The sequence below is a fragment of the Clavelina lepadiformis genome, chromosome 2 (assembly GCF_947623445.1).
Source record: "Clavelina lepadiformis chromosome 2, kaClaLepa1.1, whole genome shotgun sequence".
Taxonomy (NCBI): Eukaryota; Metazoa; Chordata; class Ascidiacea; order Aplousobranchia; family Clavelinidae; genus Clavelina; species Clavelina lepadiformis.
In genome coordinates this window covers 6365634-6383698 of record NC_135241.1, presented here as the reverse complement: position 1 = coordinate 6383698, position 18065 = coordinate 6365634, and the positions used below count along the sequence as shown (strand labels likewise).

Sequence of the window (18065 nt, the reverse complement as noted above, 5' to 3'; positions counted from 1 at the left end):
CAATTCCTACAAACTATAATTTTAAGTGCTGTAAATTAACTATTTTCCTCAACGTCAATAAGTGATCTTAACTTTATGTGACCTTAACTTTAATTGTTGTTCCTCACGTTATTATCAATTGTCATTTATAAATTCATTATGTAACGATCGGTGGAGTCTGTATATTGTTTTCATTATATCGGTTTATTAGGCCTAATTTTGTATAATTTAGTTTGGTAAATATTTGAATTCAATTGATATGAAACTTATAACGCTAATATTAGGTCAATGTCATTTCATTTTTTTAACGCCACATCCCACCAGTAATTTAAAACAGTATATCGTTTACCTTTATCATATGTGGTGGTTTCCCATTGTTGCAACTCTGGTCAAAAACGTACTTTTCCATCAAGTGCACTCTCAAATAGGCTAGGTTTCGCAAATTTTATCTTTTGTTATTGCTGTTTTGCAGTCTCGAAAACATTACATCTAATAATGACTAATAAGTTTTATGATGTGATTGTTTGTGGTGGTGGTATTCAAGGACTTTGGACCACTCATTATTTAGCAGAGCGAAACAAAAATGTTCTCTTGCTTGAGCAAGTAAGTCCTTAAGTTGATTCAGAATGCTTCATCTAAAGTGTGAAGTATGCTTTTGTCATAGATTACATGCTTGAACCGGGTTTTTGGTTTACTAACGAATAATCAGAATAGTTGGTGTTCTTTTTGCATTTTGCTTTTTTTTTAATTGAGGTTTGATATTGATGAGATTAGAGATGTTCAAATGGCTTCAGTAAATCCAGTTAATATAGCCGGTGGTTTAGTATTTTCATTGCTAAAATTGTATATAATGTGAGAGTGACCGTTGTTGGTTTTGAAACTCTGCTGTCAATGAATATTTTTGGCTGTAAGTGAGGACAATCTAGATTGGAAACTTTGCTAAGTACGCAGGGGATGAAAAATCCATGGACTGCTTTACACATATAAACAAAATCTTTTGTGTTTGTGCAGAATCCTTAAAAATATATTTCCAAAGTGGGACATTTTTGTTCATACTGTATAGTTTCAAAATAAACCTGACAATACTTCTAACACAATTCACTAGAAAAAGTCTTACCCACACAATTCTTTTGGGAAATAAACAACGTTGTGCACACTTGCTTTTTTTCTGAACGATTTGCATGCATATGTAATCGTTATATTTTAAGCTTGTTGCGCAGGGAATTTTTTCCCCGAAAACAGCAAACTTTCCAATCCGGGTTACAATTTCCCCATTTTGTTCTAAATTTACATGTGAAAATACATATATTTTCATTTTTCCTGGCTGGGCGTGGTCTTTGTAGTAAAACATTGTTAAATTGAACTATAAGGCTTAAGATAGCTAACCCATCAAGAAAGTAACATATCTATCATTGAAACGTCTTCGGTTTATTGGCAGTAATGCCTGAGATATGTAATTTATTCAGTTTCCTATGCCACATACTAGAGGAAGTTCCCATGGTCCATCCAGAATAACTCGATATTCCTATATCGATCGGCATTATGCAATGATGATGCCAGAAGCATTTAAAAGATGGAATGAACTTGAAATGAAAACCAGCTCTAAGCTATTTTTGTAAGCAGTTTTTAATAAAAGTCATAAATCGATTAAAACAAAATAAATAAAAAAACTTCCGGGCAAAATCGTGTCAAATAAAATATGTTTTGCAGAAATTCTGGTGTTTTGTCACTTCTCACTGAAGAAGATGCCCAGCCAATGTTGAAATGTTTGTCTGACTTGTCCATTTCATATGAAATATTTCAGCCATCTGAGATCAAACAACGATTTCCAGGGTTGATTGTCAATAATAATTTTATTGGTATCTATGAAAAATCTGGAGGTATACTGAAAGCAGACCAATGCATAAAGAGCCTACAGGTAGCACAAAATGTATTATATCGCAATTTTAACATGGTAGGGTGCAATACTTTAACTACAGTCAACCCTCGATTTAACGGACAAATGCGGACCAGCAGCAGTCCGTTGCTGGAAAAAGTCCGTTAATCGAAAATACCGTACTCCCACTACTGTACAGTGTACAGTCAAGTACTCTGCTATAGCAAGTACTCTCTGATAGCGTAGACCATCTGTCACCGCAAATTCTAGCTTTTGCTTGGAAAACACGCCTACGATAAAACACTACAGTACTTTGATGGAGAGATGTAATACATTCATGACGAACACTGCCGAAAGCGTTGCGGATGTCGAGGTACGACACGACCAGAGGTCGACGCCGCATCTGAGCATCAGCAACGACAGAGTCGAGCATAAATACATGCTCGTAGACGCCTTCTGTGGGCACAAAGCCCTTCTGTTCGGGTGAGACCACTCCGCCGTCGACGGCCCAACGCTGAATTCGGCGGGCGATCACCGACGCATAGACCTTATAAAGCGTGCAGCAGATCGAAATCGGTCTCCAGTCACTCAAATCGTTCATGTCACCCTCAGAGCTTTTAGGAATGAGAGTGACGCGGCTTCTGCGCCACGAATCGGGTACGGTACGGCACGACCTACAGACCTCGAACAGATCTGCAAGGAGCTTCCCCCTGGGGTCGAGATCCTTCCAAAAGCCGCTTGAGGATCGATTTCGCAACGGCGCTCACTAGCGCAACCTTCGGTAATTTTGCGAACGGTACCTTTCATGTCTTTCCAGAACGCTGAGCGAAGGGCCGCACCTCTTCGGTACCGAGCGCTAGGCCGGGTTTCAGATCGGCCATCGTCTCCGCGACGTTGACCCCTTCTGCGCTTCCTCTGAGATCTTGCCATCGCGCCACGGTTGAATCGGGGGACAGACACACGTTGTTCTTTCCGGGCACTCTGGGCAGTCGTCCACAGCTCCAAATCTGCAAAAAGTTTTGCAAGGTCCGACCATCCTTGATGGTAGCAATTTAAAATTGTACGGAGCGAGCAAGCCGGGCTCACTCCGGGTGATAGACTGACGGGATTTGGGGCGTCATACCGAACCGTGTCAGTTTCCTGGTTTACCGATTGGTCGCGAGATAATCGGCGGGGAGAGCGCGTGACCTCATCATTGTTATGCACATCCGCGACCGCAATTCCGTGTGTTCCGCCGACCGGGGCAGAAGAACTATCAGTAGGTCTATCAGGGCAGCTATTATCGTCTAAACTACTTAGTGAGGACCCAGTGCCGGTAGGGGGGACGTGCTCGACAGACCGCTCCAACCGATCCCGCTCGGCAAGGTAACTAGATACCCGTTCCCAAACAATAGCAGAAAGGTCAGTCCCGCTCGATTCCCACGAAGATGGATACATCACCCCGGAGGACGACTCGCTAGACGAGAGGTCCGACATCGCTGGCGAAGATGGAATTGTCGGCTCGGATGACGATCCGTCGGGCGAGAGGTACGTCACTTCGGGCGAAGATGGAATTGTCGCCGCGGAAGAGAAACTGCTGGGCGAGAGGTACGTCACATCGGGTGAAGATGGTAAGGTGTGCCCGAGGGAGTCGCTGGTGGAATTGCAACTCGACCTGCTCGACGCTTCCTCCAGGTCCGCTGATGTTGTTTGCACTCCATACAAAGCCAACTGTTGCGGAGTTAGCCTTTGCAGCCGTAGAAACGGTTGCATTGCGGTCAAAGGTGACACGCGGATCAAAGGTGACACGATCTTGTCCTTGCTCTTCTTAATGTCTGAGACTGTTTGTTTTTTGACACCATACTGATCGCAAACACTCGCAACGCTGGCCCCTTTTTCAAGCTTTTTGATCAGTTCTAGTTTCTGCATCACCGACAAGTTCACAAGTTTACGTGTTTCATTTGGCTTAGACATAATGCACCGTACTAAACACAGGCAGGTTCTAACGGATTCTAAGGTGCACCGAATGAAGGCTCTTGCTAACAGAGTACAGAGTACGCTGACAGAGTACGCTGATAGATCACAATACGCTGGTATTGTGACGTTATGAGAGACAGCTTTCTAATCGTTTCACGCATTCACACAAGTAGCCTGTCGAATTCCAAAACAATAAAAACCGTTCTTTTGGTACATTCTTTTACTCATAGATCTGCGCATATTGAGTCCGTTAAATCCGAACTCCGTTAAATCGAAGTCCGTTAAATCGAGGACTAACTGTATTAGCTTTCTGCATTTTTTTAGGAATCCATTCAGTCTTTTGGTGGCAAAATTCATGATGGAGAAAAGGTGATTAAAATCACTCCGGTGAGTAAGGGTGAAGTTGTGGTTACCACAAACAAAGGATCATATCGGTCTAAATCTATGGTGTTAACCTGTGGACCCTGGACCCAAAAAGCTCTAAGTGGATTAGACCTAAATATCCCCATTGCTGTAAGAGAAGTCTCAGGTTTTTTTCATTTTTTTTAAAATCATCCTGTTGCTCATAAGACAACCTCTACAAAAACAGTATCTGGTACTGAAAGTAATTTGAGCTGGTGTTTCTTTTTAAAATTTAGATTTGTTTTCTTTTTAAAGTGTAAATTTATTTTTTTTAATTTTAATTAACTGACTACAATAGTTAGGAAATATGTGTAATTTACTTTACAAATACTTTTGTTGTTTTATAGCCAACCAGAATATGTGTTGCGTATTGGAAGGCGAAGAATCCTGTATTATATCAAGCAAACAAAAAGTTTCCAGCACTAATATTTTATGGGAAGGACCATATTTATTCTACTCCAATCATGGAATATCCTGATCTGATGAAGGTGAGTAAAAAGGAATAAGCTGAACTTGTGTACTTTTTACAATTCAACATCACTAGAAAAGATTATTAGATAGCATCAAACACCAAAAGACCTTTATAAAAACTGCAACTATGAAATTCTTTTATGTGAAAAATATATAGTAAAATAAAATTGAAAATCACATCCATTGTCTGTTCTGAGAATTGTAAAAAAGTATCACCGTACAATGTTCAAAAAAGAAGGATTAGAAGCTGAATAATTACACGGTAGAGTACACCTTCAAACTGCAAAATGTGATTAATTTTTTCTTCCAAAGTAAATTGATTTTGCACAAAAAAGAAAAAGTTATATAAATCAGAAAGAAAGAAATTTTTAGGTTTGCTGCCACACCGGGCCAATTATTGATCCTGATCAACGTGACTGTTACGATTCTGCGAGTTTCGACCTATCAGTGAAGGTTCTAAAAAGTAGCATCAAAAAACATTTTCCCAATCTCATTCCGGAGCCAGCTGTTTTGGAGACTTGCATATACTCAGTAAGATCATCCTTAAAATCTGCTTAATACGTTCTAATGTGCTTAAATATTGTAATTTTAAGTGTGCTTGTTGCTGTGGAGGGTAGAATACAGAAAATGATAAATTATAACTACTAAAGAGCATGTTAAATAGTATAATTGCTGAATTAAACAATAAGGCTTGAGCCAAAGTAGATGTGATTACTTTAATTGCAGAAGTTTCAAATAATAACTGTATTCATTACTGATATAAGAGGAATTTGATAACTAATTTTATCTACTGCTTATAGCTAAGTTCAGTTGGTTCTTGTCAGTAGTCAGTTAGTGAACTATAAATTACCGTTACTAGTAGAATTCAATGCAGTACTTAGTTAGTTAGCTCGTTGGTAGTTGTAATTACATAAAAAGTAATAAAACAAAAACTTCAGTATAAAAAAGCCAAGGCCTTGATAAAAACATTTTTATGCAATTTTTATAAAATCTTTTTTCCAGGTAACACCAGATAAAGACTGTATTTTGGATTGTCATCCACAGCACAAAAACATTATTGTTGGAGCTGGATTTTCAGGTATTGCTTGCTCAAACTTCGGATGTTGTATTTGTCATGATGTAACTATCAATTGTATACCTTTCATCAATTTGTTTTGTATACAAAATTACAAATGATACTTTGCAAATATTTCTGAATACCAATGTATTGGGTAAACTTGTCTTCTATACTAATTGTGTTTGTGTGGATAGAGCTCAGCATGACTATTTCTATATCATCACTATGCAGTACGTCATTGGGTTTTAAAAGATGTTTCTCTCTTCCTGTAGGTAGTGGTTTCAAAATATCTCCCGTGGTTGGAAGAATTCTTGGGCAACTTGCACTACATGAAGAAGTTCAAGATGAAATTGGGACATTTTCTCTCCAACGATTCAAAGCAATATCTCATCTGTGATATATTTTGATTTAGCTATAGTAATTTTAATAACTTGAGATAACGTATCTGTGAGTTAATTTGGTGCTGGTTTAGTAGACTTGTTCTATATAATTTTGATGATTAAATTGAGTTGGATTGAGCATAAATGTTTGCAATTATTACTGATATGATAAACCCTCATGTGTAATTTTTTTCTGTATCGGCTTGTTTTATGCATCTGTTCACTCAATAGCAATTTACTACTAGTTGCTTGAAGAAGTTTTCCAACAATGACAATGTGCATGCTATCCAAAATAGGCCTATAGGAATGTGTGCATTGCACAATACTATTCAATTACTTTGCTTCAAAAATAATACCATTTATTGGAGTTAAAATCGAAAAGGAATATCTGCTTGTTTTATTTACTTCCAATATTTTGAGTATAGTTTCAAACAGTGCATTTAGTGTATAAGCAAATGAAAATTGACGATTTGTTGAAGTCATTTTGCGAAAGTATTTCATTCTCTTTTGTTATTCACTAAAAATTGTTTATTTATTACCCTAGATTTTAAGGTGTTGTTCGAAAAGTTATAGCTTTTCAAACTAATTTAAAAATGCATTGGACCGGCTTTGCACATTTGCCTTGAACTAACTTAATTAGATAGGAAGAAAATGTATGATGTAAATGTTTGCTGTGGAGGAATTCAGGGCTTGTGGACGGCTAATGTTTTAGCTGAGAAGAAAAAGAAAGTCTTGCTTCTGGAACAGGTGCCCTAACCATTGATGTCGTGAAAGAAACATTCCTATTTATTGAATTGCCTCAAAAATTTACATATATAGTAGGCTATTTGGGCTTCACTTTCACTGATTGCTTTTTATTCAGTTTCCATTGTTGCATACTGAAGGAAGCTCATGGATTATCGAGAATTACAAGATACTGGTATAGTGACCCTCATCATGCCCAACTGATGCCAGAAGCTTTTCAAAGATGGGATGCATTGGAAAAACGAAGCAAACTGGAATTATTTGTGTAATAAAGATTTATAATTTTGATGTTAAGCTTGGATGTTGTTGTTTACAATCTCATAGGATTATTTGACTGAATCTTGTTTGCATTTATGCTCAGGAATTGTGGTTTGCTCAGTTTTTTATCAAAGGAAAACGCAGAAAAAATGAAAATGATTCCTCATGAAGTAATATCTAGCAAAGATGTAGACAAGAGATTTCCTGGTCTGTCAAGCGCTGGTCACGATGCCATTTACGAAAACACTGGAGGTGCATTGAAAGCAGATTAATGCATGCGAGCTCTAAAAGTAAAAAACTATGACTTTTTCTGAGTAATAGCGTAAGTCATATTATTGCCACAAACTTGATAGTAATCTGTATTACATGCTGGTAATTTGTTTTAGGATTCAGTTTTATCACATGGTGGTGTAATACAAGACAATGAAAAGGTTGAAAAAATTAATACAATCTCACCTCAAGAGGTTGAAATTCTTACAACCAAAGCTACATACAATGCAAAATCAATTGTAATTACATGTGGGCCCTGGACTAATAATATTTTGAAAGCTTTTCATATTCAACTACCAATAAAAGTGAGCAGCACCATTTTTTCGCTTGATATATTATGTTTAAAAAAAGGCTGTCACTATTTCACCAGAAAAAATCATCTATTCAAAGCTATTTTTCATAGTTTCTTGTTAATCAAACTTAAATGTTATTACATAGTAACTTAAACCTAAATTTAATGAAACCCTATAAACCTTAAATCTACTTTTTGCGTACGCATTTTTCTAACAGTCTATCTCTAACTATGGGCTGCGTGACCTACTTACGGTGAAATAGTCACTCTGCTAAAAGAATGGTATGCTAAAGGTATTTAGGTGATATATATATGTGATCAAACTAAATTTGGTGTTAAAGACATTAGCATTCCATTCAAGTCTAATTTCAACAGTACTGTTGACTGCCTTTTGGTGAAAACAGTGTTTTTATATGTCACCTTTATGTCTATTGGCAAACATTAATTTATCTAATTTCAGACTTTCAGGATAAATGTTCCATATTGGGGTGTCAAAAAGCCAGATCTCTTTGAAGCATCCAAAGGCTTCCCTTGCATTATATTTGACTATGGAAGTGCTGATGAGCACATTTATTCAATACCAATCATGGAATACTCTGGTCTGATGAAAGTAAGAGCTTGCGCTTTCTGATATAGCCGACATATCGTTTATGTGCATTTTTAATATTGGTAGAAGTTAGTTAAGTATAGATGGTACTTGCTGGAGTAACTGCACATGCATCAGTAATTTGAGTTTAGGTGTCACACTTCTGTGGAAGTCGAGTTGATCCTGATAAGCGACATGATTTTGACACAGTTGCTGCAAAGAACGCTGCAATGCTGACCAAAAAGCATTATCCTAATTTATTGTCAGTTCCAGAAACCTGCATAAAATCTGTGAGTAATGAGACTAACTAACTAATTTGATGAGACTAACATCTCTATGTGACATGTTCCTGTCAGTATACGTCATATCCAATATTTCAAAAAAGTACTGTCATCATTTAATTCAAAATCTACTCTTTGTTTAAAATTTACAAGACAAAACTTCTATACTGGATATACTTCCATAAGCATAAGAACATAGTTATTGGTGCTTGCTTCACAGGTTTTTTTCCAAATTCATTTTGTTTTTATTGTTAACCTAATCATCTAATTACGCAATATGTAATCATGCAGGTCATGGTTTCAAGCTCTCTCCCACTGTTGGGGTGATTCTTAGTCAGCTAGCTTTGGGTGAAAAACCGAAATATCCACTGGACAAATATCAAGGTTCATCGTCAAGTCAAACTTGTGAAATGTACAGTTGCTTTGTTAAATCATAAACCTTTTGCCATTCTCTGCCGAGTGGTTGCACTTGTCTAATTTCATGCCAGCTGTTGCAATATAAAATGTACCAACTGTGGTTTTAGAAATTTTCCCACAATGCTGCTGTATTAAATTCCTCAATTAAAATGAGTACTCGTTTTGCTTGCTGCTCAAGTGCTCACCTATCCATCCCCGTGTACATGTTAACACACAAATGTGGTTATCATAATAACGAACTGGACATAAATAACGTTATTCATTTAGCGCACTTTATGCAATGACAAGGTCTCCACTAACAACCATCTTTTATTTCTTTTCACAAATTCAAAGCAATCACCAATTTTCTTTTGGTCCACCAGCCCAGTGAGGTACCTGTGTAAATTATACATAGCTTAGAAAGGATAAGAAAGATGACAGTGTGTTGGTTTCTTATACTTACACCATCCACCCGATCTCTTTCCTTGTTCAACCTTCTTTCGACATTGGTGGCTAACATCTGAGTACGCAAAGCCAAACTTTTTGTTTTCTCAATTACCTGTTTTTAAAGAAAGATAATTACAAAAACTTATGATAACACAATAGAAATAGATACAATAAATGTCAGTACAACATAAAAATGCATTAATTTATATTTCTCAATACAACAGCCTACAATGTAGGATTGATAATGAACCTGTTCGTAGGGAGAAATTGCTTGTGTTCCCATCATAACATGGCCCATTTTAGAGTCAATTTTAGCATCCAGCCTAGCATTTCGTATCAGATTAACAATCCATCTCTCTGCTTCATCAACTGACATGTTTAATTTATCCGCTAACATGTCAATGCTGATACACTAATTGAAAAATTGAGTTTGCTTTAAAAAATCCTGAATCAATACTTTAAAACATAACAGACTAAATTAATTCCAAAATAAATTTATGAACTGAAACTTTTTCATAATTACTTGGTGTATTCTGCAAAATGTTTCAAATATAAACAATCTTGCATTTTCAATGAAGTCATCAAGGCAAGCGACAAGGAAAAAATCATTTGCAAGAACAGTCTCACATTCTCTCAGCTTTTCTTGCGCTCGATCAAAATCAAAATGAACATACAAGCACTCAATAAATTCTGTGATTGGATCCCGATAAGTATATGACTCTTGCTGTATTACACGGACAAGGTCTTTCAGCACCTACAAAAATTGACAAACTCATGGTTTTAAAATCCCTGAATATTTACAGACAAGGTCATAGGCAGATGTCTCCTACCTGCCTCCTTCTTTTGTTTGTGATTACAGCTGTGGTCAGATACCTCAATACCCATGGGCACATTGTTTGTATGGCATTTAAATATGGAGGCTGATATAGAAACAAATCAATGATTTCATCACGGCCTTTGGCATGATTGAAAAATACAAATAGAGACCAATGAATGAGCCACGTTCGTTGTTGAAGAAGCTTAAAAATGATAACACAAATTAACAATAAAAAATACAGTGAAAACTCATTGACTTAAAGTTGAGAAAACTCAATATTTATATTATTTTCAGTTTTTCAAAGTTGGTGTAACCAAAATTAGAATACAGAAGTTTTATTGTTACCTGTTAATTTAAGTGGTGCCAAATTTCAAGTTAACATACTTGCACAGTGCTAATGATTTTGATAAGAATTTCTTTAAAAAGTCAGGATACTGTGAATGCCACTGCATGATTGCTAAAGTTAGATAAATTAACCATTGTTATCAACTTACACGTAGAGGACTGGCAGTAATATTTGAATCAATATTTTCTCGTAGTCTGTGAAGATCTTCCCACGCAGTATCCCAATCCTGCATCAAGATTTCACTCGCCAGTTTGCCCCACAAAGAGTCAATAGCTCGTTTATCATCCGGTTGCACTAACACTCGATGGAAATAGAGATACTCTGCAGCACCTTTTTAAAGCATAACAGAATTTACATAAATAAAGGAACATTTATAGCGTAAACGAAGTCAATGCACAAAACCTATCATTAGTAACAACACCATGAGCACAATGAGGGCTTCCAGTAACATTGGTTCCTATGTAAGAAAAATGATGTATATCATACCTGGTAAAATGCAAACCTAAAAGTAAAACCCTGAAATGTCAACTAAGTTACCTGAATAATTGCCACACTCATATTGAAATTTGGCATAATTATACAAGGTATCAAGATCTTCAAGTTTGAAGTTGTGGTTCTTTTCAAGGTATTCAAACAGTTGCTTCCCCTCTCTGGAAGCTTCAATCTAATAACAGATAGCAAGTTTGCTTGTCTGCAGCAATATTACTCAAAACCTATTATTTGATTTTCAAAACACGTCAGCTATGTTACGACGAACTAATTAAATTTGGGGTAAGACCCAAGGAGGGTCATGCTGCAAGCAATGCACACCAGGTCCTGTCTGCTTACACTCTTTTGTGCAAGAAAAATATGGGGAAAACCTTACTTTGTGAGAGAAAGAGTGGGAAAAGTGCATACATACATGTGAAAAGAACTAAAAAGGTCACATGAGATTTGCTGCACATTTCGTCATTTACTCAAGGCAAATTTGATGAACTGAGTTCACTAAAACATTTTACATGAAAAAGTATTAATTGTCAATTCTCAAACTACCTGTCAATTTGGTTTCCTACCAACTTGGAAAAACTAACTAACTCACTACTTTAACACGGTGAGAGAAAAAATGTATGGTTATAGCAGCTTACATCCATTAGCATACCATATTAATTGGTAATATTATGAGCTGCCCTTCTATTAAATTCTGGAAAAACTTGGGTAAGAAAGTTCATGGTTACTTTGGGTTAAATTTTCTATGACAATGCAAATATTTATAACAGCTGTAAGGTGTCCTTATTAATAAACCTAACAAAAACAATGAAAAAATGTTTAGCCACAGCTATTATAATCGGGATAAGGCAGGAAGGAGTTGCAACAAAACAAAAACAAATTTCTCTGACAATACCAAAGGAAAATAATGATTTGTGATGATGTGATGTGAATGTTTTCTTGTCGCTGTAGTTATTTCAGCGAGTTTAAACCTTTTAAGGGCTAGATAAAAAAGATAGAGCAATTAAAAAAAAAAGTAGAATAAAATTCAAACCTGTTTGCGAACTTCCTCTTGTTCAAAAATATGAACAATCGGTTCGGTTTTAATGGTGTGTGACTTTAGTAAGGAGACAACTTTGTTCCTTTTCTCACGAAGTTGAACTGGAATTTCCTGTGTAAAATACATAACACTTAGCTGATAATCACACTAGATCAAAGCAAAACTATAACTCACAGTATGATAAAGTAAACGCTACTTCACAGGTGAATGTGGCAAGCAGGCGGGATAGCCCTTTTCACCCAGAAATTTCTAGAGTCCGATACAAAATCAAATTATTCAGGCTTGATATTTCATTTTGCACTTTGTTTCACATTTTTGTCTGGCAAAGACTTCTGAAAATGTCACCTTGCATTTTTTCCACTGTGTGTGCAATCACGGGCGCCAAGTTAGGGAGTGCGGGAGTACGACACGCCCGGACTTTGGCAAGGTTTTGCATTTTTCTGAAATCCTAACATGCGTTAAGTTTCTCTAAATTAATTTTTTAATAATCACTGACTTGTTTCTTATCGTGTCAACAAAAGCACAAAGCTTTATTTCTGGAAATCGTTTTGAAGCCTAAAGCCTTATGATGTAGTACAGTATAAAGACCTGTTTAAGCAAACAAACTTCTTTTATTTTTGGCAAAATGTGCAGTGTAAGAAGATTTTTGTTCATTAAAAGACGCTTTAATAGCGTCCCGTCCACTTTAAAACAAACTGCGTGTCTTTATTTTGAACCCTGCAACTTGCAGAGCATTTTGGGTGAGGAGCGTGGATTGTTCTCTTCGCCTCTTTCTTCTTGAGTTTATTTTTCTCTTTTAACTCCTTGGCGAACGTTATCTTGTCCGCACAACGCACTTTGACGGAAAGATGCTCAATTAAATCCGAGCGCTTGCAGTTTGAACCTTATTTAATATCTATCGTTTATTTCATGTCATTTTGAAAAAGTATACTTGTTTCAAAGTAATAAAATATATTATTTCATTCAACGTTGAAAATATGGGATTTGCAGAGACACATTTTTGTTTTGTGAAAACGATAATTAAGCCTATTTTGTGAGGGGTGTGTTCGCTCGATCTGTTCTCGTATGTAGGCTCATTTACCATTGTTGTGTCGGATGTCAACTTTCATACAACTTTCAAAACACTATACCGTACAATACCTGAGCTTCACAAAATGAATGAAGTCAGACAAAACATCAAGTAAAACATTTTTGGCAGTAATCTTTAAATGTGATGCCTCAAAAGCGATTTGCGGAAATTTTCAGGTCGGAAGAATACATCGTTAATATTTTTACAAAAGTATTTACTCAACTTCGTGTATCACACTACTTTGCACTGCATGTAAAGCAGAATCATCTAGTTTACTGTTTCATTCAAAAACATATCTGTGTTTTACAAACTGCACAATAGCACCTAAACCAAATATGAGTTTTAAAACTGGTAAGAGGACAAAAAATGAACATACACTATTAATTTCAATAAACTTTAAAGCAATGGATTGACTGTGATTCATTTCGACAAAAAATTTACGAAACAAACATATTTTTATTGCGCATTAAGTCATTTCATGTTGCGTGCTACTTGCTTTCACTAGATTGTGCTTGTCTTTCCTTTGATGCCGTCTTTAACCGATCCAAAAATTGTGTTCAACCTGCATTACGAGGCTTGTATATGGTTATTCATTCGTCTTAGCTTCTCTATTTTTGTGTTGATTTACCACTCAAGCCTCTATACCCATTGCACTATACCTTTTTATGGTTGCAGTTACAAAAAATATTTTTTCATTCAATTATTTAATATTTAATTTTTTTATCTTATCAAAGGAATCCTGAACTTTAAAGAATTGCTGCACTGGACTATAGAAGGGCACCTTTGAGTTAGTGCAGCAATATAACAACTAACAGTATAATACATTATATACTTCTTTTGTACTGTACCACAAGGCAAGTACATTCATTGCGATGACATCTACATAACAACATTGCAATTAGAACCAAGAAAGCATAAATAAAGCTATATACATATATATACATGAATTGCAAATGTTTTACCTCTCCTTCATAAAGAGTTTTGTACACATCCATGGCAAAGTCAACCATGTTGGTGTTACTCAACAACTCAAGCTTGCCCTCATGTAAGTCACGCTCATCAAAAATATCACGTTCCGACAAAAATTCCAATAATGGAAAAACTAGGTGGCGATCAAGATAGCATCCCACTTTTGATGTTAAATCGTACTCAGCCATTTTGAACAACCAGGAGACCTAGTACAAACAAGTATCTGCACAAACAGTATACCAACAAAATTAAACCTCGAAAGTTACAATCTTTTTCCAACTCCAATAGGGCCTTTCTGTGTGAGTAAAAAAGTAAAATCTGAGACGTCAATTTGAAATAATGTCTGCCATTTGTGGAACGTAATTTCTCAACTTGGAAAATTGTGCTTGTCACACAAAGCGAACTATATTTACAGAGTGGTAGGCTAGCGCTCACAAATATGCAATAGGCTACACAGACCCCTTTCCGAGTATATTTCACACACACTAAAATACTAACAAAAGGCAGTAACATAACACAAACGGCACCTATTTCATCAGCAGTTACAGAAATTATGAACAGTTAACAGTTAAGTCAGAGTAACCACATAAGTTGCTGAAGTAGAAATATAGTAGCATATCAAACCAGCAATAGCACTTAAAAACAGCCCTGAAAATATTTTATTTATGTTATTTAATATTTTATTTGTGTATAATATGTCCTTGTCCACGGGAAAATTCATTGAGTCCCTCAAAACAGCGAAAATAATTCCTATACATAAAAAGGGAGACCCACACCAATGCAGTAATTATAGACCAATAAGTCTCTTAGTCTTATCCTCATTTTGGATTATTTTTAATAAATACAAGGGTACTTAGTTTTCTAAATAGAAACATCTTTTTCTTTGAAAACCAATTTGGGTTCCGCAAAAGGCCATACCACTTGCCATGCAGCCTCTTCATTAAGTACGAAAATCAAAGATGGTTTTGAAAAAGGCAACTCAGCAGTGGGCGTGTTTTTGGACCTTTCCAAAGCATTTGACACAATTAACTATGATATTTTGCTTGCGAAATTATGTCACTGCGGCATTAGAGCAATCGCAAATAATTGGTTCCAAAGCTATCTTTCTGCTCGTAACCAAGTAGTAGATTTTAATGGAACCTTATCTAGCTCAACTTGTAAAATGCAACATGGAGTTCCACAAGGATTGATTCTTGGACCTTTACTTTTCCTCATTTATGTAAATGACTTTAAAAATTGTCTAACAAAAATGGATGCAATTATGTTTGCTGGTGACACTAATTTAGTTAAACAAGGCAAAAATATCAATAAGTTAGCAAAAGAAGTTGAAGAGAAATTAGTTACTGCCCATATATGGTTTATTAGCAACAGGCTAACTCTGAATTTCGCCAAAACCAATTTCATGATATTTTAAACCAACCCCAGCCATAAATCTAACACAATTAAACTCCAGTTGGAAGGAAAATCTATTGAGCGTGAGAAAAGCACTAAATTTTTAGGTAGCTGCATCTCCAAGAAAATCATTCTTGGAAAATCCACATGACCACCCTGCTGCAACAACTACGAATAAATCTCAGCATAGTTAGAAAAATAAAACCTTATTTAAACAAAGATAACATAACTACTCTTTAACTATTCTTTAACACTCGAGGCCTTGTCACATTTTTCCCGTCCAATTTCTGGAAATTATTGTCAATAACTACTAATATGTTTACTACCACCTACGTCAGCACAATTTTTTCCTTCCACACATTGAAGGTGAAAAATAAAATGAATGAATGAATATTGTTACTCCGCAAAAATCTACTTCACTACAAGTAGAAGTGCTGTATTACGGTTTAAAACTATTCATGTGAAAAGTAGGAAGTAAAACATTTTAAACTACTCAAGTAAGAAGTAGTTTGAGAATTAGTTATCAATCTAAAATATGAGGTTGTGAAAGCACAAATTATCAAAAGCTTGCCAAAAGCAAGACAACCGCAGGGAAATACATAAATTTATGAAGCTAAGTAGTTTCCGACATACTTTTGTCATTTGTCAGAGCATCGTTGCGTGAAATACGTGAAAATCAAGTTGTAGACTAAAAATTAACGCTTTGTGCAGCTTTGATTGACCAATTTCTAATGAAAATTACTACAAATTATCTAGCAACACTCACTAATGTTTACTTCCGGCATTTTTGCTAAACCTACGTACGTATCAGAGTACCGGTACGTAACTATGACCTACAAACTACTTAAGTCTGTAAGTAAAAGTACCCATGAACAAAACTATTTCAGTAAGTATAGCCAGAGTAGAAGAATTTTACTTAGTACGTAAAACTACTTCGTTACTGACCACCACTGGTAATGACGTAATATTCTATGAAACTTTAGCCTCATACGAAGTACAAAAGTACAGGAGACCTCTAATTTTTTGAAATATATATGCAAGTACCAGATTTACAATTAGCCTATTAAGATGTAAGTATCGTAATATGTTACTCAAATCTCTTGTACTAAACAGGCTGGCCCATCTAAGCCAGACAGTCCAACACTCACACATGTAACTTCAAACGTGACATTTTGCTAATGTGGCGTTACTTGCTGTTGGCGCCATAAAAGTATTAACGGCAAAGATAAAGGTAGAATTAGCTTTATTTCGATCAATAACATAACAACACTTCATCTTAAAAAAGCATTGGCCTTATAAATTACACAAAGAACAAGCTGTATTTAAAATTTAGATAAAACTAGTTTCAAAATGGCGAATTTTGTTTTAGACATTTAATATCCAGTCGAAGTTGGTTGGCTACATCTGTATTTTTTGTACGTGATAAGTGTAAGCTTAATCTTGCGTAAGCACAGCAATATGTAGAAAACCGGGATATGCGACCATAATAAGTAATCACGTCAACATATCTGTCGGCTTGGTAATAGACTGGTTAGAGAGCAGGCTTCGCTCGCCCCGCCCATGTTCGATACAAGGTGGCGCCACCGATGTAGCCCTTGGGCAAGGAACTAACGACGCTTGCCTTTGTTAATAAATGCTAGTGAACAGTTCCAAATTCAGGCAACACAATAGAAAAAAATTTAAGTGTATGAGTCTATCGAATTTGCACAAATGCTAGCTCGGTCATATGGGCTCGAGCGATGAGTGATCATCACTAGATATACATGGTGCCAAGATTTTCCTCAGTCCGAGGATAACGATTACAGTTCCATATAATACCGGATTTCTATACAAGAAACAAGTTGATAGATCGCATCAATATTGAGTCGCCAGGAGTGCGAGCATGTACGCAGCATGAAAAAATAGTTTATTTAATCGTGTGTGAAGTAACCACCACATTGATAGCTTTATAATTACATTACGATGCCCGTATTTGGTTGCAAATTTTAGTCTTACGTGACTTTAACATTTAGCTTTCGGGCAAGTCCTGTTCAGAAATGGTTTTACAACGTCTTTTTGCTATAAACGCTCCGTCTTCGAGATATTTAAAAGTAGCATATCAGTTTACTTAACTCTATTTTCACTAGGTGTGGCTTCTCCTGCACACAGTCACAGAAAAACGTGGCGTACAGTTGCATTGTTTGCTGTTGAAACTTGAAATTTGGTGACTTTTCCTAAAAAATGTTCAGCTATCGGTCCATGTTTGTTTTATAAAGTTGGAGTTTGCAATTTTTAAGATATTGTCATATTTTCATAATTTTTCTCTCTCTCCGCATTGAAGCGAATCGTTTTCGTTTACTCATTGACGAACCACTAACTCGACTAACTATTCTCTTGCGTTCTCTTCTCGCAGTCAGCTGGTTTTCTGCACAGCGGGGGCGCGGCGTAACAAGAAACATTTCTAGAAATGTATCACTTGTGGAAATACTTAATTTACACTAAATTCACTTTCTTTTGCTTTACAATTTTGATGTATACAGGAAGCCAGATGTTTTTGCTACAAACCTGTCAAA

At 36.1% G+C, this 18065-nt stretch overlaps 2 protein-coding genes and 1 pseudogene across 3 annotated transcripts; 2 read left to right on the top strand and 1 right to left on the bottom strand.

Moving 5' to 3' along the window:
- The first annotated feature begins 408 nt into the window (after positions 1-408).
- On the top strand, positions 409-6666 carry LOC143445662 (peroxisomal sarcosine oxidase-like). Its single transcript, XM_076944919.1, has 8 exons — positions 409-582; positions 1446-1594; positions 1690-1897; positions 4136-4324; positions 4561-4701; positions 5057-5215; positions 5687-5762; positions 6014-6666. Exons 1-8 carry the CDS (start codon positions 475-477, stop codon positions 6136-6138), a joined length of 1155 nt encoding a protein of 384 aa, XP_076801034.1. The 5' UTR covers positions 409-474; the 3' UTR covers positions 6139-6666.
- A 99-nt stretch (positions 6667-6765) lies between these two features.
- Positions 6766-9122, top strand: LOC143447192 (peroxisomal sarcosine oxidase-like; annotated as a pseudogene). The gene is made up of 7 exons (XR_013114052.1): positions 6766-6868; positions 6984-7130; positions 7227-7386; positions 7510-7698; positions 8146-8295; positions 8424-8561; positions 8844-9122. The product of XR_013114052.1 is annotated as a peroxisomal sarcosine oxidase-like (transcript).
- Positions 9123-9260: 138 nt separating this feature from the next.
- On the bottom strand, positions 9261-14364 carry LOC143445661 (eukaryotic translation initiation factor 3 subunit E-B-like). Its single transcript, XM_076944918.1, has 9 exons — positions 14115-14364; positions 12078-12194; positions 11096-11222; positions 10707-10888; positions 10226-10414; positions 9919-10149; positions 9646-9807; positions 9412-9507; positions 9261-9344 (listed from the first exon to the last, which is right to left on the bottom strand). The coding sequence occupies exons 1-9, from the start codon at positions 14307-14309 to the stop codon at positions 9306-9308; spliced, it is 1338 nt and encodes a 445-aa protein (XP_076801033.1). The 5' UTR covers positions 14310-14364; the 3' UTR covers positions 9261-9305.
- Between the last annotated feature and the right edge of the window lie 3701 nt (positions 14365-18065).